At 41.4% G+C, this 27,695-nt stretch overlaps 1 protein-coding gene across 1 annotated transcript in view; it reads left to right on the top strand.

Moving 5' to 3' along the window:
• The window catches only part of LOC109883419 (mucin-5B), an 83,238-nt gene that overhangs the window by 39,726 nt on the left and 15,817 nt on the right, over positions 1-27,695 (top strand). Inside the window, exons 25-40 of the mRNA XM_031801522.1 lie at positions 6,595-6,774; positions 6,912-7,151; positions 10,395-10,551; positions 10,711-10,839; positions 11,083-11,233; positions 18,486-18,529; positions 18,769-20,451; positions 20,557-20,861; positions 22,808-22,979; positions 23,332-23,576; positions 24,176-24,359; positions 25,127-25,364; positions 25,705-25,883; positions 26,155-26,224; positions 26,791-26,933; positions 27,023-27,054. Of these exons, the coding sequence (XP_031657382.1) occupies positions 6,595-6,774; positions 6,912-7,151; positions 10,395-10,551; positions 10,711-10,839; positions 11,083-11,233; positions 18,486-18,529; positions 18,769-20,451; positions 20,557-20,861; positions 22,808-22,979; positions 23,332-23,576; positions 24,176-24,359; positions 25,127-25,364; positions 25,705-25,883; positions 26,155-26,224; positions 26,791-26,933; positions 27,023-27,054 (4,152 nt within the window). The remainder of the gene's footprint in view (positions 1-6,594; positions 6,775-6,911; positions 7,152-10,394; positions 10,552-10,710; positions 10,840-11,082; positions 11,234-18,485; positions 18,530-18,768; positions 20,452-20,556; positions 20,862-22,807; positions 22,980-23,331; positions 23,577-24,175; positions 24,360-25,126; positions 25,365-25,704; positions 25,884-26,154; positions 26,225-26,790; positions 26,934-27,022; positions 27,055-27,695) is intronic.

The following is a 27,695-nucleotide window of genomic DNA, read 5'->3' as shown; positions in this document are numbered from 1 at the left end:
GTTAGTTATATATTAGGGTTAGGGTTAGCTATGTATTTGGGTTAGGGTTAGCTATGTATTAGGGTTAGGGGTTAGGGTTAGCTATGTATTAGGGTTAGCTATGTATTTTGGTTATGGTTAGCTATGTATTTGGGTTAGGGTTAGCTATATATTAGGGTTAGGGTTAGCTATGTATTTGGGTTAGGGTTAGCTATGTATTAGGGTTAGGGGTTAGGGTTAGCTATGTATTAGGGTTAGCTATGTATTTTGGTTATGGTTAGCTATGTATTTGGGTTATGGTTAGCTATGTATTAGGGTTAGGGTTAGCTATGTATTTGGGTTAGGGTTAGCCATGTGTTTGGGTTAGGGTTAGCTATGTATTAGGGTTAAGGTTCGCTATGTATTTGGGTTAGGGTTAGCTATGTGTTTGGGTTAGGCTTAGCTATGTATTAGGGTTAGGGTTAGCTATGTATTAGGGTTAGGGTTAGCTATGTATTTGGGTTAGGGGTTAGGGTTAGCTATGTATTAGGGTTAGGGTTAGCTATGTGTTTGGGTTAGGGTGAGCTATGTATTTTGGTTATGGTTAGCTATGTATTAGGGTTAGGGTTAGCTATGTATTAGGGTTAGGTTTAGCTATGTATTTGGGTTAGGGTTAGGGTTAGCTATGGATTTGGGTTAGGGTTAGCTATTTGTTTGGGTTAGGGCTAGCTATGTTTTCGGGTTAGGGTTAGCTATGTATTTGGGTTAGTGTTAGCTATGTATTAGGCTTAGGGTTAGCTCTGTATTAGGGTTAGTGTTAGCTATGTATTTGGGTTAGGGTTAGCTATTTGTTTGGGTTAGGGCTAGCTATGTATTAGGGTTAGCTATGTATTTTGGTTAGGGTTAGCTATGTATTAGGCTTAGGGTTAGCTCTGTATTAGGGTTAGTGTTAGCTATGTATTTGGGTTAGGGTTAGCTATTTGTTTGGGTTAGGGCTAGCTATGTATTAGGGTTAGCTATGTATTTTGGTTAGGGTTAGCTATGTATTACGGTTATGGTTAGCTATGTATTTGGGTTAGGGTTAGCTATGTATTAGGGTTAGGGCTAGCTATGTATTAGGGTTAGGGTTGGCTATGTGTTTGGGTTAGGGTTAGCTATGTATTAGGGTTAAGGTTCGCTATGTATTTGGGTTAGGGTTAGCTATGTGCTTGGGTTAGGGTTAGCTATGTATTAGGGTTAGGGTTAGCTATGTATTTGGGTTAGGGGTTAGGGTTAGCTATGTATTAGGGTTAGGGTTAGCTATGTGTTTGGGTTAGGGTTAGCTATGTATTAGGGTTAGCTATGTATTTTGGTTATGGTTAGCTATGTATTTGGGTTAGGGTTAGCTATGTATTTGGGTTAGGGTTAGCTATGTGCTTGGGTTAGGGTGAGCTATGTATTAGGGTTAGGGTTAGCTATGTATTAGGGTTAGGGTTTGCTATGTATTAGGGTTAGGGTTTGCTATGTATTAGGGTTAGGTTTAGCTATGTATTAGGTTTAGGGTTAGGGTTAGGGTTAGGGTTAGCTATGTAGTAGGGTTAGTGTTAGATATGTATTTGGGTTAGGGTTAAGGTTAGCTATGTATTTGGGTTAGGGTTAGCTATGTATTAGGGTTAGGGTTAGCTATGTGTTAGGGTTAGCTATGTATTAGGGTTAGCTATGTATTAGGGTTAGGGTTAGCTATGTACTTGGGTTAGGGTTCGCTATGTATTTGGGTTAGGGTTAGCTATGTATTAGGGTTAGGGTTAGCTATGTATTTGGGTTAGGGTTAGCTATGTATTTGGGTTAGGGTTAGCTATGTATTTGGGTTAGGGTTAGCTATGTATTAGGGTTAGAGTTAGCTATGTATTAGGGTTAGGGTTAGCAATGTATTGTGGTTAGGGTTAGGGTTAGCTTTGTATTAGGGTTAGGGTTAGCTATGTATTTTGGTTAGGGTTAGCTATGTATTTGGGTTAGGGTTAGCTATGTGCTTGGGTTAGGGTTAGCTATGTATTTGGGTTAGGGTTAGCTATGTATTAGGGTTAGAGTTAGCTATGTATTAGGGTTAGGGTTAGCTATGTATTAGGGTTAGGGTTAGCTATGTATTAGGGTTAGGGTTAGGGTTAGGGTTAGCTATGTATTAGGGTTAGAGTTAGCTATGTATTAGGGTTAGGGTTAGGGTTAGGGTTAGCTATGTAGTAGGGTTAGTGTTAGATATGTATTTGGGTTAGGGTTAAGGTTAGCTATGTATTTGGGTTAGGGTTAGCTATGTATTAGGGTTAGGGTTAGCTATGTGTTAGGGTTAGCTATGTATTAGGGTTAGCTATGTATTAGGGTTAGGGTTAGCTATGTACTTGGGTTAGGGTTCGCTATGTATTAGGGTTAGGGTTAGCTATGTATTTGGTTTAGGGTTAGCTATGTATTAGGGTTAGGGTTAGCTATGTATTTGGGTTAGGGTTAGCTATGTCCTAGGGTTAGGGTGAGCTATGTATTAGGGTTAGGGTTAGCTATATATTAGGCTTAGGGTTAGCTCCGTATTAGGGTTAGGGTTAGGGTTAGCTATGTATTTGGGTTAGGGTTAGCTATTTGTTTGGGTTAGGGCTAGCTATGTATTTGGGTTAGGGGTTAGGGTTAGCTATGTATTAGGGTTAGCTATGTATTTTGGTAATGGTTAGCTATGTATTTTGGTTAGGGTTAGCTATCTATTAGGGTTAGGGTTAGCTATGTATTTGGGTTAGGGTTAGCTATATATTAGGGTTAGGGTTAGCTATGTATTTGGGTTAGGGTTAGCTATGTATTAGGGTTAGGGGTTAGGGTTAGCTATGTATTAGGGTTAGCTATGTATTTTGGTTATGGTTAGCTATGTATTTGGGTTAGGGTTAGCTATATATTAGGGTTAGGGTTAGCTATGTATTTGGGTTTAGGGTTAGGGTTAGGGTTAGGGTTAGGGTTAGCTATGTAGTAGGGTTAGTGTTAGATATATATTTGGGTTAGGGTTAAGGTTAGCTATGTATTTGGGTTAGGGTTAGCTATTTATTAGGGTTAGGGTTAGCTATGTGTTAGGGTTAGCTATGTATTAGGGTTAGCTATGTATTAGGGTTAGGGTTAGCTATGTACTTGGGTTAGGGTTCGCTATGTATTTGGGTTAGGGTTAGCTATGTATTAGGGTTAGGGTTAGCTATGTATTTGGGTTAGGGTTAGCTATGTATTTGGGTTAGGGTTAGCTATGTATTTGGGTTAGGGTTAGCTATGTATTAGGGTTAGAGTTAGCTATGTATTAGGGTTAGGGTTAGCAATGTATTGTGGTTAGGGTTAGGGTTAGCTTTGTATTAGGGTTAGGGTTAGCTATGTATTTTGGTTAGGGTTAGCTATGTATTTGGGTTAGGGTTAGCTATGTGCTTGGGTTAGGGTGAGCTATGTATTAGGGTTAGTGTTAGCTATGTATTAGGGTTAGGGTTTGCTATGTATTTGGGTTAGGGTTTGCTATGTATTAAGGTTAGGTTTAGCTATGTATTAGGTTTAGGGTTAGCTATGTGTTAGGGTTAGCTATGTATTAGGGTTAGCTATGTATTAGGGTTAGGGTTAGCTATGTACTTGGGTTAGGGTTCGCTATGTATTAGGGTTAGGGTTAGCTATGTATTTGGTTTAGGGTTAGCTATGTATTAGGGTTAGGGTTAGCTATGTATTTGGGTTAGGGTTAGCTATGTCTTAGGGTTAGGGTGAGCTATGTATTAGGGTTAGGGTTAGCTATATATTAGGCTTAGGGTTAGCTCTGTATTAGGGTTAGGGTTAGGGTTAGCTATGTATTTGGGTTAGGGTTAGCTATTTGTTTGGTTTAGGGTTAGCTATGTATTAGGGTTAGGGTTAGCTATGTATTTGGGTTAGGGTTAGCTATGTCTTAGGGTTAGGGTGAGCTATGTATTAGGGTTAGGGTTAGCTATATATTAGGCTTAGGGTTAGCTATGTATTTGGGTTAGGGGTTAGGGTTAGCTATGTATTAGGGTTAGCTATGTATTTTGGTTATGGTTAGCTATGTATTTTGGTTAGGGTTAGCTATCTATTAGGGTTAGGGTTAGCTATGTATTTGGGTTAGGGTTAGTTATATATTAGGGTTAGGGTTAGCTATGTATTTGGGTTAGGGTTAGCTATGTATTAGGGTTAGGGGTTAGGGTTAGCTATGTATTAGGGTTAGCTATGTATTTTGGTTATGGTTAGCTATGTATTTGGGTTAGGGTTAGCTATATATTAGGGTTAGGGTTAGCTATGTATTTGGGTTAGGGTTAGCTATGTATTAGGGTTAGGGGTTAGGGTTAGCTATGTATTAGGGTTAGCTATGTATTTGGGTTATGGTTAGCTATGTATTTGGGTTATGGTTAGCTATGTATTAGGGTTAGGGTTAGCTATGTATTTGGGTTAGGGTTAGCCATGTGTTTGGGTTAGGGTTAGCTATGTATTAGGGTTAAGGTTCGCTATGTATTTGGGTTAGGGTTAGCTATGTGTTTGGGTTAGGCTTAGCTATGTATTAGGGTTAGGGTTAGCTATGTATTAGGGTTAGGGTTAGCTATGTATTTGGGTTAGGGGTTAGGGTTAGCTATGTATTAGGGTTAGGGTTAGCTATGTGTTTGGGTTAGGGTGAGCTATGTACTTTGGTTATGGTTAGCTATGTATTAGGGTTAGGGTTAGCTATGTATTAGGGTTAGGGTTAGCTATGTGTTTGGGTTAGGGTTAGGGTTAGCTATGTATTTGGGTTAGGGTTAGCTATTTGTTTGGGTTAGGGCTAGCTATGTTTTCGGGTTAGGGTTAGCTATGTATTTGGGTTAGGGGTTAGGGTTAGCTATGTATTTTTGTTAGGGTTAGCTATGTATTAGGCTTAGGGTTAGCTCTGTATTAGGGTTAGTGTTAGCTATGTATTTGGGTTAGGGTTAGCTATGTATTAGGGTTAGCTATGTATTTTGGTTAGGGTTAGCTATGTATTACGGTTATGGTTAGCTATGTATTTGGGTTAGGGTTAGCTATGTATTAGGGTTAGGGTTAGCTATGTGTTTGGGTTAGGGTTAGCTATGTATTAGGGTTAGGGTTAGCTATGTATTAGGGTTAGGGTTGGCTATGTGTTTGGGTTAGGGTTAGCTATGTATTAGGGTTAAGGTTCGCTATGTATTTGGGTTAGGGTTAGCTATGTGCTTGGGTTAGGGTTAGCTATGTATTAGGGTTAGGGTTAGCTATGTATTTGGGTTAGGGGTTAGGGTTAGCTATGTATTAGGGTTAGGGTTAGCTATGTGTTTGGGTTAGGGTTAGCTATGTATTTTGGTTATGGTTAGCTATGTATTTTGGTTAGGGTTAGCTATGTATTTGGGTTAGGGTTAGCTATGTGCTTGGGTTAGGGTGAGCTATGTATTAGGGTTAGGGTTAGCTATGTATTAGGGTTAGGGTTTGCTATGTATTAGGGTTAGGGTTTGCTATGTATTAGGGTTAGGTTTAGCTATGTATTAGGTTTAGGGTTAGGGTTAGGGTTAGGGTTAGGGTTAGCTATGTAGTAGGGTTAGTGTTAGATATGTATTTGGGTTAGGGTTAAGGTTAGCTATGTATTTGGGTTAGGGTTAGCTATGTATTAGGGTTAGGGTTAGCTATGTATTAGGGTTAGCTATGTATTAGGGTTAGCTATGTATTAGGGTTAGGGTTAGCTATGTACTTGGGTTAGGGTTCGCTATGTATTAGGGTTAGGGTTAGCTATGTATTTGGTTTAGGGTTAGCTATGTATTTGGGTTAGGGTTAGCTATGTATTAGGGTTAGGGTTAGCTATGTATTTGGGTTAGGGTTAGCTATGTATTTGGGTTAGGGTTAGGGTTAGCTATGTATTTGGGTTAGGGTTAGCTATGTATTTGGGTTAGGGTTAGCTATGTATTTGGGTTAGGGTTAGGGTTAGCTATGTATTTGGGTTAGGGTTAGCTATGTATTAGGGTTAGAGTTAGCTATGTATTAGGGTTAGGGTTAGCAATGTATTGTGGTTAGGGTTAGGGTTAGCTTTGTATTAGGGTTAGGGTTAGCTATGTTTTTGGGTTAGGTTTAGCTATGTATTTGTGTTAGGGTTAGCTATGTGTTAGGGTTAGCTATGTGTTAGGGTTAGCTATGTATTTGGGTTAGGGTTAGCTATGTGTTAGGGTTAGCTATGTTTTTGGGATAGGGTTAGTGTTAGCTATGTGTTTGGGTTAGGGTTAGCTATGTATTAGGGTTAGGGTTAGCTATGTATTAGGGTTAGGTTTAGCTATGTATTAGGGTTAGTGTTAGCTATGTGTTTGGGTTAGGTGTAAAACCCAGCACCACCACAGTGTAACCCTGGGTAGTGTTAAATCCAGCACCACCACAGTGTTACCCTGGATAGTGTAAAACCCAGCACCACAGTGTAAAACCCAGCACCACCACAGTTTAAAACCCAGAACCACCACAGTGTTACCCTGGATAGTGTAAAACCCAGCACCACCACAGTGTTACCCTGGATAGTGTAAAACAAAGCACCACCAAAGTGTAACCTTGGGTAGTGTTAAATCCAGCACCACCCCAGTGTAAACCTGTCTACTAGTATTACATTAGCAATGAACACTTTCTGTTTCTGCCTTTCAGAGCAATGAGATCATACTAGCAGATGAATCTGTAAAAGTGATCAAACAAGAGAACGGGGTTGACGTACCATACCAGGTCCACTCTATCGGTCTCTATGTTGTTGTTGAGGCTGAAAATGGCCTGATCCTCATGTGGGACAAGAAGAATAGCCTGTTCATCAAACTCAGCTCTACCTTCCAGGTGAGTGACTAGAATAGGACATTTTGAACCAGTGATTGCACTGTATCTTTGTTTAGCAATTGCATTGGCTTACAAAACAATGTGACGTTTTATTATCTACTTCAAGTTATTATTTTAAATGTTTCATTTCCTTCCAGGGCCAAGTGTGTGGTCTGTGTGGAAACTACGATGGTAATGGAAAGAACGACTTCACGTCCAGAAACCAGGAAGTGGTTGTTGAAGCTCTGGAGTTTGGGAACAGCTGGAAAGTGTCACCCAGTTGCCCCAACGCTGATGTCATAAAAAACCCATGCACTTTAAGATCATACAGGCAGTCCTGGTCTCTGAAACGCTGCAGCATCATCACCAGTAACGTTTTCTCAGCCTGCCACTCACAGGTACAGTACACAGCAGATACTATTCAATGTAGATTCAATACCAAAGTCGTTAGGAAGTCGACGTAGTTGATATAAACGAAGATAAAAAGACACACATATACAGCAGATACATTCAATAGAGACGACAGCAGATACATTCAATAGAGACTACAGCAGATACATTCAATAGAGACGACAGCAGATACATTCAATAGAGACTACAGCAGATACATTCAATAGAGACTACAGCAGATACATTCAATAGAGACGACAGCAGATACATTCAATAGAGACGACAGCAGATACATTCAATAGACAGTACAGCAGATACATTCAATAGAGACGACAGCAGATACATTAGAGACTACAGCAGATACATTAGAGACGACAGCAGATACATTAGAGACTACAGCAGATACATTAGAGACGACAGCAGATACATTCAATAGAGACGACAGCAGATACATTCAATAGAGACTACAGCAGATACATTCAATAGACAGTACAGCAGATACATTCAATAGACAGTACAGCAGATACATTCAATAGAGACGACAGCAGATACATTCAATAGAGACTACAGCAGATACATTCAATAGAGACGACAGCAGATACATTCAATAGAGACGACAGCAGATACATTCAATAGACAGTACAGCAGATACATTCAATAGAGACGACAGCAGATACATTCAATAGAGACTACAGCAGATACATTCAATAGAGACTACAGCAGATACATTCAATAGAGACTACAGCAGATACATTCAATAGAGACTACAGCAGATACATTCAATAGAGACGACAGCAGATACATTCAATAGACAGTACAGCAGATACATTCAATAGACAGTACAGCAGATACATTCAATAGACAGTACAGCAGATACATTCAATAGAGACGACAGCAGATACATTCAATAGACAGTACAGCAGATACATTCAATAGACAGTACAGCAGATACATTCAATAGACAGTACAGCAGATACATTCAATAGAGACTACAGCAGATACATTCAATAGAGACTACAGCAGATACATTCAATAGAGACTACAGCAGATACATTCAATAGAGACGACAGCAGATACATTCAATAGACAGTACAGCAGATACATTCAATAGAGACGACAGCAGATACATTCAATAGAGACTACAGCAGATACATTCAATAGACAGTACAGCAGATACATTAGAGACTACAGCAGATACATTCAATAGACAGTACAGCGGATACATGCAGTCGGCAGGTTAAAACAAGCTGTCTGTACAAAGGCTATGACTTGTGTATCTTGGCTACATTGGTATTTACATTTGGTGAAAATTGTAATTTTCTGTTCAAAGTCTAAGCCGTTGGGGGGGGGGGGGGATTACATATGGAATTGTTTTAAGATGGTCATACCATTGATTATTTAGATATTTCATTTGAAAAAATAAAAAAATAAATATTGAATTTGGTCCTTACCTCTACAGGCCATCGCAACACATTCATAAATGGCAAAAGAAACTGTCAAAAATAAATCATAAGGAATAAGATGTTGAAGTGTCTAGATTTAAGAAAGCTCAATATATTTTGTTTGTTGGGGGGGGGACATATTATTTCTGTTGCCACAAAACAACCTCCATACTTCCATTCGTTTGCGTGGCTTACCTTCACCATCTTGTTCACAGGAGTCTCCCCTTTCTATAGAGTGGTTTCTAGGCCAAACTATTCAGGCGCTACAGACGTTTCTGTGAAAAGACAGATTTTCAGAACGTCTTGTGGTCTATAACTCAGCCACTGTTCACCGCAGATGCAGAAGGCCGACATAGGCGGATGTGGTGGATTGAGAAGCAGTCCGTGCAAAAAACCTGATATCTCTAGCTTAAATTGACAGCTTGTGATTTGTTATGTTACTTAGATCGACGCACAGGTGCATCAATAAACTCTTCAGGATTAATAGCCTAAATCGCTCTGGATATTGGAGCTATTTGTTGTTTGGGGAACTTGGCCTTCATCAAGGTTTATTTGTGAGTAAATCTGGCTTTCTAAATAACCCGTTCTTACCCAGCCACTGACCTCTCTGCACCTTATTGCAGTACAGGTCGTAGAAAAGTTAATCTGTAATATAGATATGGACTTGAGATGTGTGTCAGGAGACTGAGGGCTCAACTCTAAAAGGGCTAGATTCCCTTTTCGGGCTATCCACCTTTAAAAAGCTATATTTCCGTGTTCGTGGAGACCATATTCATGGTAAATGCTGCATTTGTTGGCTCAGTCGCGCTGTAACACAGATTGAATCTAGGTCTTAAAGGCTGTATTTACAAATCCTAACAACCTAAATTTGATTTTCTTTTTATAGTCAATTTTTTTTCTGACTGTCCACACAAAGTACGATCAGATAGATATTAAATATGAAAATAATTGGTAAAAGATCGAACTGCCTGTGTAAACTCAGTCTTTTTTTCTGACTGTCTGCTAGTCGTTTTCCATATCAGATTTGTTCATTCACACTGTTGTAGGCTCTGAAGTAGCACTACAGATGCAAAGATAATTTCCTGTCCATCACATTTTGGGTTGGTTATCATGGTAATGGCAGGTTGTCATGGTAATGGCAGGTCATGTGCATGAAACAACACACTTTAGAGCAAAAACATCAGATCTGAGCGTCCAGACAGAGACCGCATGGAGAATTGGGTTTGAATCAGGATTGAGATCCACATATGGAAGTGGTATAAATCAGAGCTCAAAACATCAGATTCCATGTGTTTTTTGTTTGCTGTTTACACATTAAGGACAAGATCAGATAGGTATTAAATATGAAAATAATTGGTAAAAGATCTGAATTGAACTGCCTGTGTAAACGCAGCCAAAGTGGAAGTGCATAAGTACAAGAGTATGGTTAAGGCTTCAACAAGAGTTAATTTACCTCACAGCTTCAGGGTCATAATAACAATCATATGGTGGAATTTATAACGAACATTCATTTTGTAGCACAAGTCTTGGGCTAACAGGTTTCCTATAAGGTCACACAATGACAAGCAGAGTTGCATGATGGAAAAATTGCAATCTTTCCAATAAAATTGGTTTGTCAATAATCATGTGAATGTCCACACAGTCACCATAATAGACAACAACAAAAGTAGTACTAAACAGATAACAAAAACATAAAGTCAGCCATCCAACCCAATAATAGTCACCGTCAATAATTCATCTGTAGTCTCTTCAACAAGCTGAGCAATGCATTGAATAAATAAATGATGGCTTACTGCATCTTCCTAAAAGGTGGACCCCACGCCATTCCATGATGCCTGTGTGAGGGACTCGTGTGCCTGTGACACTGGGGGAGACTGCGAGTGTTTCTGTACAGCTGTAGCAGCCTACGCCCAGGCCTGTAACGAGGCAGGGGCTTGTATCAAGTGGAGAACAACAGATATCTGCCGTGAGTAATTTGCTTTGAGTGGGACAATTGATTGATGGATAGGTGGGATTGTTTAGCTATCGGGACAAAATACCAATTTATGATTTCAATGTGTAACTGTTCAATCAATCTTTTAGGACCCTGGTTCAGTTAAAATGTGACATGTTTTAATTTCACCAGCTCTGTTCTGTGATTTCTACAACCCTATTGGTGAGTGTGAGTGGCATTATAATCCGTGTGGATACCCCTGTATGAAGACCTGCAAGAATCCCTCAGGAACTTGCTCCAGTCAGATCCCTGCACTGGAAGGTAACTAAGAACCCTTCATAACAGCTTGGCCGTTTGATTTGGACAATTTACAATCCAAGTTGTTACAAAAGTACAGTATAAAATATGTAATGCCTCCCCCTCCCTTGTTCATCTATACTGAAAACTAAATACAAATATTGAAATATCATATCCATTACAGCTTTGGTGTTAGAACAAGATACCATGAGGATGATCTAATCTGTGCAGGTGTCCTGGATTAAATTGACTGTTTATATCTTAAAGGTTGCTATCCAAAATGTCCTTCGGCCCAGCCTTATTTGGAAGAAAGTACCATGAAGTGTGTCAGTAAGAAGGACTGTGGTTGCTACGATGGAGATGGAACTCATTACAACGAGGGAGAGGTTATACCTTCCAAAGAGAACTGTCAGCCATGGTATGTCTTCAGATCATTTCAGATCACATTTTGATAAATACATAGATACTGTATTTACATTACATAGGATTTAAAATGGTTGGTATAAGACTTATTAAGGTAGCCTGTATTTCTGGTCAGATAAGGCAATGTCAATAGTCCACCTACAAAGAGGTTTACCTACCATTCAATTGATTTTGATTTTCAAAGATTGTGATTTGACCTGTTAATAGCTTATTGTGATTTGACCTGTTAATACCTTATTGTGATTTGACCTGTTAATACCTTATTGGGATTTGACCTGTTAATACCTTATTGGGATTTGACCTATTATTACCTTATTGGGATTTGACCTGTTAATACCTTATTGTGATTTGACCTGTTAATACCTTATTGGGATTTGACCTGTTAATACCTTATTGGGATTTGACCTATTATTACCTTATTGGGATTTGACCTGTTAATACCTTATTGGGATTTGACCTGTTAATACCTTATTGTGATTTGACCTGTTAATACCTTATTGGGATTTGACCTGTTAATACCTTATTGGGATTTGACCTGTTAATACCTTATTGGGATTTGACCTGTTAATACCTTATTGGGATTTGACCTGTTAATACCTTATTGGGATTTGACCTGTTAATACCTTATTGTGATTTGACCTGTTAATACCTTATTGGGATTTGACATGTTAATACCTTATTGTGATTTGACCTGTTAATACCTTATTGGGATTTGACCTGTTAATACCTTATTGGGATTTGACCTGTTAATACCTTATTGGGATTTGACCTGTTAATACCTTATTGGGATTTGACCTGTTAATACCTTATTGGGATTTGACCTGTTAATACCTTATTGGGATTTGACCTGTTAATACCTTATTGGGATTTGACCTGTTAATACCTTATTGGGATTTGACCTGTTAATACCTTATTGGGATTTGACCTGTTAATACCTTATTGTGATTTGACCTGTTAATACCTTATTGGGATTTGACCTGTTAATACCTTATTGGGATTTGACCTGTTAATACCTTATTGGGATTTGACCTGTTAATACCTTATTGGGATTTGACCTGTTAATACCTTATTGGGATTTGACCTGTTAATACCTTATTGGGATTTGACCTGTTAATACCTTATTGTGATTTGACCTGTTAATACCTTATTGGGATTTGACCTGTTAATACCTTATTGGGATTTGACCTGTTAATACCTTATTGTGATTTGACCTGTTAATACCTTATTGTGATTTGACCTGTTAATACCTTATTGGGATTTGACATGTTAATACCTTATTGTGATTTGACCTGTTAATACCTTATTGGGATTTGACCTGTTAATACCTTATTGGGATTTGACCTGTTAATACCTTATTGGGATTTGACCTGTTAATACCTTATTGGGATTTGACCTGTTAATACCTTATTGGGATTTGACCTGTTAATACCTTATTGGGATTTGACCTGTTAATACCTTATTGGGATTTGACCTGTTAATACCTTATTGGGATTTGACCTGTTAATACATTATTGTGATTTGACCTGTTAATACCTTATTGGGATTTGACCTGTTAATACCTTATTGGGATTTGACCTGTTAATACCTTATTGGGATTTGACCTGTTAATACCTTATTGGGATTTGACCTGTTAATACCTTATTGGGATTTGACCTGTTAATACCTTATTGGGATTTGACCTGTTAATACCTTATTGGGATTTGACCTGTTAATACCTTATTGTGATTTGACCTGTTAATACCTTATTGGGATTTGACCTGTTAATACCTTATTGTGATCCAAGATGGCGTAGCAGTAAGTCGTCCTGTCGTGTCGTGTCCCTGTATATTTTGTTTATATTTTGTTTATTTTTAGTTTTTTTCATATTTTTCGTTTTTTACATAGCTATCCCTTTAAAAACATTTTGCTAAACCTAAGCTTCCAAATACGCTGGATCTTCACAACTAGCTATCTAGCTAAACCGCAACCCCGGATGATTACCCCTGGCTAGCGTTTCCACCCACTTAGCTTGAAGCTAGCCCGGCCTGCGCTACCACCGTAGCATACTCCTGAGCTACAATACCCGGGCCCACGACCGGTCTATCGATGTCACCGCATGAAGAGGAATAAACAGACTCACCCCATCGCGACGTCCCCCAAAGGCTAACTCTCTAGCCCTCGCTATCTCCCTGCTTGCTAATTCGGCCTGCTAACTGCTAGCTTGTCCAGCTCCGGTCCGCTAACTGCTACCTTGTCTAGCCCGGGCCTACAAACTGTTAGCTTGTTAGCACAGGCCTGCTAACCGCCTGAATCGCCGCGTCCCAAACGCCCACCGGACCCATATTTACTTTCTATCTCTTTTGACTTTTAATTTGTTTATACCTTCCGGAAACCTGCCTCACCCAATGTGATACGGAATCGCTATTATTTTTTATTTATTTTTAGAACACACTCAAGAACCTCCAGAAGCTAACCAGCTAACTAGCTACAAGCTATTTAGTCATTGTTCGTTTTTTTTTACCTGGATAACACTCGCCAGTCCAGCTTCCCTTCCCCATCCACCGCTGCCCCCTGGACACTGATCTCTTGGCTACATAGCTGATGCACGCTGGACTGTCCATAAATCACGGTACTCCATTCTGCTTGTTTGTTTTATCTGTTGGCCCCGTTGCCTAGTCTACGCCATTTTACCTGCTGTTGTTGTGCTAGCTGATTAGCTGTTGTCTCACCTACTGTTTTAGCTAGCTTTCCCAATTCAACACCTGTGATTACTGTATGCCTCGCTGTATGTCTCTCTCAAATGTCAATATGCCTTGTATACTGTTGTTCAGGTTAGTTATCATTGTTTTAGTTCACAATGGAGCCCCTAGTTCCACTCTTCATACCCCTGATAACTCCTTTGTCCCACCTCCCACACATGCGGTGACCTCACCCATTACTACCAGCATGTCCAGAGATACAACCTCTCTCATCATCACCCAGTGCCTGGGCTTACCTCCGCTGTACCCGCACCCCACCATACCCCTGTCTGTGCATTATGCCCTGAATATATTCTACCATGCCCAGAAACCTGCTCCTCTTATTCTCTGTCCCCAACGCTCTAGGCGACCAGTTTTGATAGCCTTTAGCCGCACCCTCATACTACTCCTTCTCTGTTCCGCGGGTGATGTGGAGGTAAACCCAGGCCCTGCATGTCCCCAGGCACCCTCATTTGTTGACTTCTGTGATCGAAAAAGCCTTGGTTTCATGCATGTCAACATCAGAAGCCTCCTCCCTAAGTTTGACTTACTCACTGCTTTAGCACACTCTGCTAACCCTGATGTCCTTGCTGTGTCTGAATCCTGGCTCAGGAAGGCCACCAAAAACTCCTTTGTCCCACCTCCCACACATGCGGTGACCTCACCCATTACTACCAGCATGTCCAGAGATACAACCTCTCTCATCATCACCCAGTGCCTGGGCTTACCTCCGCTGTACCCGCACCCCACCATACCCCTGTCTGTGCATTATGCCCTGAATATATTCTACCATGCCCAGAAACCTGCTCCTCTTATTCTCTGTCCCCAACGCTCTAGGCGACCAGTTTTGATAGCCTTTAGCCGCACCCTCATACTACTCCTTCTCTGTTCCGCGGGTGATGTGGAGGTAAACCCAGGCCCTGCATGTCCCCAGGCACCCTCATTTGTTGACTTCTGTGATCGAAAAAGCCTTGGTTTCATGCATGTCAACATCAGAAGCCTCCTCCCTAAGTTTGACTTACTCACTGCTTTAGCACACTCTGCTAACCCTGATGTCCTTGCTGTGTCTGAATCCTGGCTCAGGAAGGCCACCAAAAATTCAGAGATTACCATACCCAACTATAACATCTTCCGTCAAGATAGAACTGCCAAAGGGGGAGGAGTTGCAGTTTACTGCAGAGATAGCCTGCAAAGTAATGTCATACTTTCCAGGTCCATACCCAAACAGTTCGAACTACTAATTTTGAAAATTACTCTCTCCAGAAATAAGTCTCTCACGGTTGCCGCCTGCTACCGACCCCCCTCAGCTCCCAGCTGTGCCCTGGACACCATTTGTGAATTGATCGCCCCCCATCTAGCTTCAGAGTTTGTTCTGTTAGGTGACCTAAACTGGGATATGCTTAACACCCCGCCAGTCCTACAATCTAAGCTAGATGCCCTCAATCTCACACAAATCATCAAGGAACCCACCAGGTACAACCCTAACTCTGTAAACAAGGGCACCCTCATAGACGTCATCCTGACCAACTGGCCCTCCAAATACACCTCCGCTGTCTTCAACCAGGATCTCAGCGATCACTGCCTCATTGCCTGTATCCGCTACGGAGCCGCAGTCAAACGACCACCCCTCATCACTGTCAAACGCTCCCTAAAACACTTCTGTGAGCAGGCCTTTCTAATCGACCTGGCCCGGGTATCCTGGAAGGACATTGACCTCATCCCGTCAGTTGAGGATGCCTGGTCATTCTTTAAAAGTAACTTCCTCACCATTTTAGATAAGCATGCTCCGTTCAAAAAATGCAGAACTAAGAACAGATACAGCCCTTGGTTCACCCCAGACCTGACTGCCCTCGACCAGCACAAAAACATCCTGTGGCGGACTGCAATAGCATCGAATAGTCCCCGTAATATGCAACTGTTCAGGGAAGTCCGGAACCAATACACGCAGTCAGTCAGGAAAGCTAAGGCCAGCTTCTTCAGGCAGAAGTTTGCATCCTGTAGCTCCAACTCCAAAAAGTTCTGGGACACTGTGAAGTCCATGGAGAACAAGAGCACCTCCTCCCAGCTGCCCACTGCACTGAGGCTAGGTAACACGGTCACCACTGATAAATCCATGATTATCGAAAACTTCAATAAGCATTTCTCAACGGCTGGCCATGCCTTCCGCCTGGCTACTTCAACCTCGGCCAACAGCTCCGCCCCCCCCGCAGCTCCTCGCCCAAGCCTCTCCAGGTTCTCCTTTACTCAAATCCAGATAGAAGATGTTCTGAAAGAGCTGCAAAACCTGGACCCGTACAAATCAGCTGGGCTTGACAATCTGGACCCTCTATTTCTGAAACTATCTGCCACCATTGTCGCAACCCCTATTACCAGCCTGTTCAACCTCTCTTTCATCTCGTCTGAGATCCCCAAGGATTGGAAAGCTGCCGCAGTCATCCCCCTCTTCAAAGGGGGAGACACCCTCGACCCAAACTGTTACAGACCTATATCCATCCTGCCCTGCCTATCTAAGGTCTTCGAAAGCCAAGTCAACAAACAGGTCACTGACCATCTCGAATCCCACCGTACCTTCTCCGCTGTGCAATCTGGTTTCCGAGCCGGTCATGGGTGCACCTCAGCCACACTCAAGGTACTAAACGACATCATAACCGCCATCGATAAAAGACAGTACTGTGCAGCCGTCTTCATCGACCTTGCCAAGGCTTTCGACTCTGTCAATCACCATATTCTTATCGGCAGACTCAGTAGCCTCGGTTTTTCGGATGACTGCCTTGCCTGGTTCACCAATTACTTTGCAGACAGAGTTCAGTGTGTCAAATCGGAGGGCATGCTGTCCGGTCCTCTGGCAGTCTCTATGGGGGTGCCACAGGGTTCAATTCTCGGGCCGACTCTTTTCTCTGTGTATATCAATGATGTTGCTCTTGCTGCGGGCGATTCCCTGATCCACCTCTACGCAGACGACACCATTCTATATACTTTCGGCCCGTCTTTGGACACTGTGCTATCTAACCTCCAAACAAGCTTCAATGCCATACAACACTCCTTCCGTGGCCTCCAACTGCTCTTAAACGCTAGTAAAACCAAATGCATGCTTTTCAACCGGTCGCTGCCTGCACCTGCATGCCCGACTAGCATCACCACCCTGGATGGTTCCGACCTAGAATATGTGGACGTCTATAAGTACCTAGGTGTCTGGCTAGACTGCAAACTCTCCTTCCAGACTCATATCAAACATCTCCAATCGAAAATCAAATCAAGAGTCGGCTTTCTATTCCGCAACAAAGCCTCCTTCACTCAAGCCGCCAAGCTTACCCTAGTAAAACTGACTATCCTACCGATCCTCGACTTCGGCGATGTCATCTACAAAATGGCTTCCAACACTCTACTCAGCAAACTGGATGCAGTCTATCACAGTGCCATCCGTTTTGTCACTAAAGCACCTTATACCACCCACCACTGCGACTTGTATGCTCTAGTCGGCTGGCCCTCGCTACATATTCGTCGCCAGACCCACTGGCTCCAGGTCATCTACAAGTCTATGCTAGGTAAAGCTCCGCCTTATCTCAGCTCACTGGTCACGATGGCAACACCCATCCGTAGCACGCGCTCCAGCAGGTGTATCTCACTGATCATCCCTAAAGCCAACACCTCATTTGGCCGCCTTTCGTTCCAGTACTCTGCTGCCTGTGACTGGAACGAATTGCAAAAATCGCTGAAGTTGGAGACTTTCATCTCCCTCACCAACTTCAAACATCAGCTATCTGAGCAGCTAACCGATCGCTGCAGCTGTACATAGTCTATTGGTAAATAGCCCACCCTTTTCACCTACCTCATCCCCATACTGTTTTTATTTATTTACTTTTCTGCTCTTCTGCACACCAATATCTCTACCTGTACATGACCATCTGATCTTTTATCACTCCAGTGTTAATCTGCAAAATTGTAATTATTTGCCTACCTCCTCATGCCTTTTGCACACATTGTATATAGACCCCCCCTTTGTTTTCTACTGTGTTATTGACTTGTTAATTGTTTACTCCATGTGTAACTCTTTGTTGTCTGCTCACACTGCTATGCTTTATCTTGGCCAGGTCGCAGTTGCAAATGAGAACTTGTTCTCAACTAGCCTACCTGGTTAAATAAAGGTGTTCTCAACTAGCCTACCTGGTTAAATAAAGGTGTTCTCAGGCCTACCTGGTTAAATAAAGGTGTTCTCAGGCCTACCTGGTTAAATAAAGGTGTTCTCAACTAGCCTACCTGGTTAAATAAAGGTGTTCTCAGGCCTACCTGGTTAAATAAAGGTGAAATAAAAAAATATATAAAAAAAATTTGACCTGTTAATACCTTATTGGGATTTGACCTGTTAATACCTTATTGGGATTTGACCTGTTAATACCTTATTGGGATTTGACCTGTTAATACCTCATTGTGAATATAACATGTAACATTGTTTTGTACTTCATAACAAATAGCTCTTAATATTTTATTCGACTTTGAAAGGTACTGTAACCTCCTTCTTTCTTTTTCAAGTCGTTGCTCATCAACTGAGGTCAGATGCAGCTATGATGTCCAAGGTAAGGATAACCACTACAAACTGAAACATCAACCTACATTATTACCAAGAAGGTACCATGACAAGATGATTACATGATAATAACTGAAACATTTGCCTACATTATTACCAAGAAGGTAACATGACAAGATGATTACATGATAATAACTGAAACATAAGCCTACATTATTACCAAGAAGGTAACATGACAAGATGATTACATGATAATGACTTGTGTTCCTTGTGATAATCCTATTGCAGCTTGTTATTGTTTCTACGACGGCAGAACATACCCGTATGGAGCGACCATATATCACACATCTGACGGTGATGGGACTTGTATTACTGCCACCTGCAAAGAGAACGGAACTATTGTCCGGATTATGAACCCCTGTCCCAGCACCCCAACTCCAACAACTACACCAACAACACACATATCCACCCAAGCACCGACAACATTTGTTTTCTCAACTCCTGCCACTACCCCAACCACAACCACAACCCCTACCACTACCTCAACAACAACCCCTACTGCTACCCCCACAACATCCCCTACCACCTTCACAACCCCTACAACTACCCCCACAACAACCATTACACTGACAACAACCCCTTCTACTACCCCCACAACAACCCCAACTTCACCAACATCCACTTTACCCACTACTACTCCACACTGCCTGAAAAAGACTGTCTGTGAATGGTCAGACTGGATTAGCAAATACTATCCCTCTGTTGGACCAGAAGGAGGAGATTATGAAACCATAGAAAATATAAGGAAATCTGGTATTGATATTTGTAGCCAACCTAAGGATGTAGAATGCAGAGCCAAAGACAACATCTATGTTCCTTTGGCCGAACTAGGTCAAAATGTTGAATGCAATCCCTCAGTTGGACTGATATGCCACAACAAGGATCAAGGCATCCCACCAATATGCTACAACTACGAGATCAGAGTCAGATGTTGTGTTGATGTTGTTGATGTTTGTAGCAATGGGACAACTACCACCTCAGAAAGGCCCACAACAACCATTACAACATCATCAACTACCCCAACAACAACAACAACAAGAACAACCATTACAAAAACAACTACTGCAACTACTTCAACAACAAAACCTTCCACTACCCCAACAACTACTGCAACTACTTCAACAACAATGACTACAACTACTTCAACAACTAAACCTACCACTACCCCTACAACTACCACAACTACAACTCCTAACACTACCCCAACAACTAGTCCTACCACTACCCCAACAACAACTCCTACCACTACCCCAACAACTACTACAGCTACTTCAACAACCACTCCTACCACTACCCCAACAACAAATCCTACAACTACCCCAACAACAACTCCTACCACTACCCCAACAACAAATCCTACCACTCCCCCAACAACAACTCCTACCACTACCCCAACAACTACTTCAGCTGCTTCAACAACAACTCCTACCACTACCCCAACAACATCTCCTACCACTACCCCAACAACAAATCCTACCATTACCCCAACAACAACTCCTACCACTACCCCAACAACTACTTCAGCTGCTTCAACAACCACTCCTACCTCTACCCCAACAACAACTCCTAACTCTACCCAAACAACAACTCCTACCTCTACCCCAACAACATCTCTTACCACTACCCCAACAACTACTTCAGCTGCTTCAACAACCACTCCTACCTCTACCCCAACAACCACTCCTACCTCTACCCCAACAACAACTCCTAACTCTACCCCAACAACAACTACTACCTCTACCCCAACAACAACTCCTACCACTACACCAACAACAACTCCTAACACTATCCCCACAATAAAACCTACCACTACCCCAACAACAACCTTTACCACAACCCCAACGACCACCACAACCACAAATCCTACCACATTATGCTTTTGCACATACAAAAATCTACATTTCCCTGCTGGTAAGTGATAAGTTTCCTTCATTAAAATGATACATTCTGACTACATATTGCATTCATACACTTCATTTAATGTATATTCATTACTAATATTATGTTTATGTTTAGGTTCCTTGATATATAATGAGACTGATGGGGCAGGCTGGTGTTTCACATCCTACTGTAACTCAAGTTGTGTTGTTGAGAAACAAGCCAGACCATGTCCCTCTACGACCCCAGCTACAGTCAGCACTGTCTCAGCTACAGTCAGCACTGTCTCAACTACAGTCAGCACTGTCTCAACTACAGTCAGCACTGACTCAACTACAGTCAGCACTGTCTCAACAACAACAGAAGCTACCCATTCTACAACATCTACATTGTCCCCGACTACACCTTACACGGGCTGTGAATATGTCATTCCACCAAGAAAGGTAATGAAATAAAATAAACATAATTATTGTGTTTCTTAGTTCATAGTGTTGTGTAGTTATAGTATTGTGTAGTTCATAGTGTTGTGTAGTTCATAGTGCTGTGTAGTTCATAGTGTTGTGTAGTTCATAGTGTTGTGTAGTTCACAGTGTTGTGTAGTTCATAGTGCTGTGTAGTTCATAGTGTTGTGTAGTTCATAGTGCTGTGTAGTTCATAGTGTTGTGTAGTTCATAGTGCCTGGTTCACCAATTACTTTGCAGACAGAGTTCAGTGCGTCAAATCGGAGGGCATGCTGTCTGGTCCTCTGGCAGTCTCTATGGGGGTGCCACAGGGTTCAATTCTCGGGCCGACTCTTTTCTCTGTGTATATCAATGATGTTGCTCTTGCTGCGGGTGATTCCCTGATCCACCTCTACGCAGACGACACCATTCTATATACCTTCGGCCCGTCTTTGGACACTGTGCTATCTAACCTCCAAACAAGCTTCAATGCCATACAACACTCCTTCCGTGGCCTCCAACTGTTCTTAAACGCTAGTAAAACCAAATGCATGCTTTTCAACCGGTCGCTGCCTGCACCCGCATGCCCGACTAGCATCACCACCCTGGATGGTTCCGACCTAGAATATGTGGACGTCTATAAGTACCTAGGTGTCTGGCTAGACTGCAAACTCTCCTTCCAGACTCATATCAAACATCTCCAATCGAAAATCAAATCAAGAGTCGGCTTTCTATTCCGCAACAAAGCCTCCTTCACTCACGCCGCCAAGCTTACCCTAGTAAAACTGACTATCCTACTGATCCTCGACTTCGGCGATGTCATCTACAAAATGGCTTCCAACACTCTACTCAGCAAACTGGATGCAGTCTATCACAGTGCCATCCGTTTCGTCACTAAAGCACCTTATACCACCCACCACTGCGACTTGTATGCTCTAGTCGGCTGGCCCTCGCTACATATTCGTCGCCAGACCCACTGGCTCCAGGTCATCTACAAGTCCATGCTAGGTAAAGCTCCGCCTTATCTCAGCTCACTGGTCACGATGGCAACACCCATCCGTAGCACGCGCTCCAGCAGGTGTATCTCACTGATCATCCCTAAAGCTAACACCTAATTTGGCCGCCTTTCGTTCCAGTACTCTGCTGCCTGTGACTGGAACGAATTGCAAAAATCGCTGAAGTTGGAGACTTTTATCTCCCTCACCAACTTCAAACATCAGCTATCTGAGCAGCTAACCGATCGCTGCAGCTGTACATAGTCTATTGGTAAATAGCCCACCCTTTTTCACCTACCTCATCCCCATACTGTTTTTATTTATTTACTTTTCTGCTCTTTTGCACACCAATATCTCTACCTGTACATGACCATCTGATCATTCATCACTCCAGTGTTAATCTGCAAAATTGTAATTATTTGCCTACCTCCTCATGCCTTTTGCACACATTGTATATAGACTCCCCCTTTGGTTTCTACTGTGTTATTGACTTGTTAATTGTTTACTCCATGTGTAACTCTTTGTTGTCTGCTCACACTGCTATGCTTTATCTTGGCCAGGTCGCAGTTGCAAATGAGAACTTGTTATCAACTAGCCTACCTGGTTAAATAAAGGTGAAATAAATAAAAAAAATAGTGCTGTGTAGTTCATAGTTTTGTGTAGTTCATAGTGTGTTTCTTAGTTCATAGTGTTGTGTACTTCATAGTGTTGTGTACTTCATAGTGTTGTGTAGTTCATAGTGTTGTGTAGTTCATAGTGTGTTTCTTAGTTCATAGAGTTTTGTAGTTCATAGTGTTGTGTAGTTCGTTATGTAGTTTATAGTGTTGTGTAGTTCATAGTGTTGTGTTGTTCATCGTGTTGTGTAGTTCATAGTATTGTGTAGTTCATAGTGTTGTGTAGTACTTGTGTACGTGTGTTTACTTTCAGGACTAAAACATACATTTTCAACTTTAGGATGGTGAGACTTGGAAGACAGACAACTGCACTACTCAGACTTGCCACAGGGGTGTAATTACCACGACGTTTGTGGTCTGTGAGTCTGTAGAAAAGCCTGTATGTGAAAATAGATACCCACCAGTGAAAGTCTATGACGAATCAGGTTGCTGCTATCACTACGAATGTGAATGTAAGTTCAAAACGTAATGTTTTTAAATATCTTCTCCATCTACAAATACTTATTACTCCAAGTGTACTTGTTTTAAAGACGTCCTTCAGTGATATTTTTACTGTTCCTGTTGAAAGTGATATCCCAAGTATAAATACAGTAAAGTACACATACTAAAGGGTAAAGAAATACAAAATGTTTTGAACAAAATTGTTTTTTTGTTGACACAACTGCAAACTTCAAGGAGTTGGTCTGATCCAGTGGCGCAACTTTGGTTTTAGAAGTTGGGGGGGGGGGGGATATTGGAGTAGGACTTTAAACTCTTGTATTGATGAGTGATCTATTTGTTACCTTCTTCTGTTCTATCTCTCAGGTATATGCTATGGATGGGGAGACCCTCATTACGTCACATTTGATGGCCAATATTACAGTTTCCAGGAAAATTGCACCTACGTTTTGATGAAAGAAATAGTTCCTCGACAGAACTTCAGTGTCATCATCGACAACTATAACTGCGATCCGTCTGGACATGCGACCTGCCCTCAGTCTCTGATTGTCTATTACAAGTCCTATGAAATCATTCTTACTCCGATGAGATTAAACGTGACAACAAATATGGTAATTATAACTGTGCTATTATTCACATTTATACACTTTAAAAAGTGCACTTTGAGATAGAAATAATTTGAGATAGACATTCTTTGATATAGACATTCTTTGATACAGACATTCTTTGATAAAGACATTCTTGACACAGACAATCTTTGATACAGACATTTTTTGAGATAGACATTCTCATACCACTTTAAGACTTAAAATAATCTAGCTTCATATTTTGAAATCTATTATTTACTTATTTACTTTTTGTAACGTGGGGGTATTGATTAATAGGGATATCGGATCTTGCCGACTACAACAAATGTAATCTGCAGTACTACACTACAGTAGTTACAAATAGTTATTTAGCAACATTACATATTGGTTAACCACTTTGATGATGCCGACACGTTAACTCAAAACCATCATCAAGGTATCTGAAACATTCCCATGACATTTCAAAGAATTTCATTATATTGACAAATTATTAACAGACTACCAACTCTTCTTGTGACTTCATTTAGTTCTGGAAACTGTTCATATCTTATCTACATTATTGTAATGTTATTATGTTCTCTATTCTCATTCCTAATGTAATGTTTTTCCTTATCATTCACAAGGTTTACATCAATGGAAATCAGATCTTCCCAACCTTTTCTAATGAAGACCTCATGATCACCAGCACTGGGGTGGAGTTACTGTTGAAGATCCCTGCCATTAAAGCAACAGTGATGTTTAAGTCCCTTATGTTCAGTGTAACCCTGCCAAACTCCCTATTCCACAACAACACAGAGGGGCAGTGTGGTAAGTATGTAGGCTTTACTGCATCCCAAATGGCACACTGTTCCCAATGTAGTGCACTCCTTTTATCCAGGGGGAATAGGGTCCCATTGTAGTGCACTCCTTTTAACCAGGGGGAATAGGGTCCCAATGTAGTGCACTCCTTTTAACCAGGGGGAATAGGGTCCCATTGTAGTGCACTCCTTTTAACCAGGGGGAATAGGGTCCCATTGTAGTGCACTCCTTTTAACCAGGGGGAATAGGGTCCCAATGTAGTGCACTCCTTTTAACCAGGTGGAATAGGATCCCATTGTAGGGCACTCCTTTTAACCAGGGGGAATAGGGTCCCAATGTAGTGCACTCCTTTTATCCAGGGGGAATAGGGTCCCAATGTAGTGCACTCCTTTTAACCAGGGGGAATAGGGTCCCATTGCTGTTCACTCCTTTTAACCAGGAGGAATAGGGTCCCATTGCTGTTCACTCCTTTTAACCAGGGGGAATAGGGTCCCATTTGGGAAGCACCCATTAAAAAAACACTTTAAGTATGAATCAGATGAACAGCTTGTAGTAAGTACTCTGTGAGTAAACAGAACATTTGTTGCAATGATTTGATGTTGTTTTGTTTCGTATTTCTGCATTTTTATGGCATTAAAGAGTTCACTGTACAGTTACAATGATAGCATTACCAATTAAAAGATACTGTAGGTAGGCTTAAAGTTATGAGCAGCTGTTTATGAAATAAAATAACTTGTGTTTTCTCTGATTCCCATATTTATTGTACCTTTATAAAGGTACCTGTGACAATATCAGGAAAAACGATTGCAGATTACCGAATGGAAAGATTGACCCATCATGTCCTGGGATGGCTCATGAGTGGAAGATTCCTGATGTTAAAAAACCCTACTGTGAACGGCAACCCACTACCCCACCTACCCCATCTACCCCACCTACCCCACCTACCCCACCTACCCCCACGCCTCCAACCTGCCCATCAAGAAAGACATCAATCTGTGACATCATACTTAGCCCGTAAGACGTGTAACCTTGTAATAACACAAAGAGACAGCTATATTACAAAGACACGGGAATCTGATTGAGGTTGCTATGACACTGTTTACATACAAGTCTGTAAACTCTCCGGTAAAGGCAAGGGTTGTTGTTCCAAAACTTAGAACCAAACTTAACTTACAGACTGTTTATGCCGTATAAAATATGTCATATTCATAGGAACTTCATAGATGCTTCACAAATAATTTACCGTGTAAGGCATACAGTAATCAATATTTGTAAGTGATATGTTTTGACATGTTAAATGCCCCTTTTGGGTTAGGCCGATATAATAACTTAAATGGGTTCTTTATTTTGGAAGGGTCTTTAAGCAATGCCATGACGTTATCCCACAACAACCCTTCTTCGAGGCCTGTAAGTTTGATGTCTGCCACATGCCAAATATCTCAGTCGGCTGCTCCAGCCTGGAAGCCTATGCCGTGAGGTGTGCAGCAGCTGGAGTCTGTATCGACTGGAGGAAATCAACTAATGGAAAATGTGGTAAGGAAGGACTTTCATATCCAATAAGATCTGTGTCCCCAATGGGATCCTATTCCCTACATAGTGCACTGCTTTTGACCTGGCTCCTGCCATAAGTAGTGATCTAAGTAGGGAATAGGATCCAATTTCGGATGCAGGATAGATGTTAATACGATTTTAAATAATTCTAATAACTTTACGATTTACATAAATTATTTGTATTTTGACAACCTGCATTTACAAATTGTGTACTTACTGTTTTGTCTTTCATTCCATCTTGACCATATTACAGAACTGACCTGCCCTAAGACCAAAGTGTATAAGGCATGTGGCTCTACTATCCAGCCAACATGCAATTCAAGGTATCCATCTCATTCCCATCTCATTCTCATTCCCATCTCATTCTCATTCCCATCTCATTCTCATTCCCATCTCATTCTCATTCCCATCTCATTCCCATCTCATTCTCATTCCCGTCTCATCTCATTCTCATCTCATTCCCATCTCATTCTCATTCTCATCTCATTCCCATCTCATTCTCATTCTCATCTCATCTCATTCCCATCTCATCTCATTCCCATCTCATGTCATTACCATCTCATGTCCTTCCCATCTCATCTCAACTCATTCCCATCTCAACTCATTCCCATCTCAACTCATTCCCATCTCAACTCATTCCCATCTCAACTCATTCCCAACTCAACTCATCTCATTCTCATCTCATTCCCATCTCATTCCCAACTCATTCCCATCTCATCTCATCTCATCTCATTCTCATTCCCATCTCATTCCCATCTCGTCTCATTTCCATCGCATCTCTTTCCCATCTCATTATTTTACACCACTACCTAAAGTACATGCATTCTTAAAGGTTTCCAGTCTATGCCAAAGCTTCTAGTCTGTAATTAATAGATTTTTCTTATCATAGATACAATGAAAAATATGTGCATTCATGTCAGGGAGCACAAATGACCCGTGACTTTGTATGTGACTCATTCATGGAGGGCTGTTTCTGCCCTGAGGGTACCATCTTGTTCAACACATTCTCTGACACCTGTGTTCGTGACTGTGGTAAGGATGTGTCAGTTTGAGGAATACATTGTTTAATTGTGTCTCAAAGTACCAGCATGTATGACCTAAGATCTTATTTTCCCTTCAAGGATGCACAGGACCTGATGGAAAACCCAAACAGGTAATAATGTGGATGTATACCACAATTAATCTGTCAGAAGAAATGGTTCAACAGCTCACTTCACATTAAGCTCAATTTGAGCTCCTACTTCTAAACATTTACCTTTCCAGAAACAAGACCTCCCTCTGCCCCCAGCTGTGCCCTCGATACCATATGTGAATTGATTGCCCCCCATCTATCTTCTGAGCCCGTGCTACTAGGTGACCTAAACTGGGACATGCTTAACACCCCGGCCATCGTATAAACTAAGCTTGATGCCACCAATCTCACACAAATTATCAATGAACCTACCAGGTTCAAACCCAAATCAGTAAACACGGGCACCCTCATAGACGTCATCCTAACTAATTCGCCCTCCAAATACACCTCTGCTGTTTTCAATCAAGATCTCAGCGATCACTGCCTCATTGCCTGCATCCGTAATGGGTCTGCGACCAAACGACCACCCCTCATCACTGTCAAACGCTCCCTGAAACACTTCTGCGAACAGGCCTTTCTAATCGACCTGGCCGGGGTATCCGGGAATGACATTGACCTCATCCCGTCAGTTGATGATGCCTGGCTATTCTTTAAAAGTGCCTTCCTCACCATCTTAAATAAGCATGTCCCTCTCAAAAAATGTAGAACTAGGAATAGATATA

The sequence above is a fragment of the Oncorhynchus kisutch genome, linkage group LG22 (genome assembly GCF_002021735.2).
Source record: "Oncorhynchus kisutch isolate 150728-3 linkage group LG22, Okis_V2, whole genome shotgun sequence".
In the NCBI taxonomy this organism is placed as follows: Eukaryota; Metazoa; Chordata; class Actinopteri; order Salmoniformes; family Salmonidae; genus Oncorhynchus; species Oncorhynchus kisutch.
The sequence above is the reverse complement of the archived record's forward strand: the minus strand, read 5'-3'. Positions and strand labels throughout refer to the sequence as shown.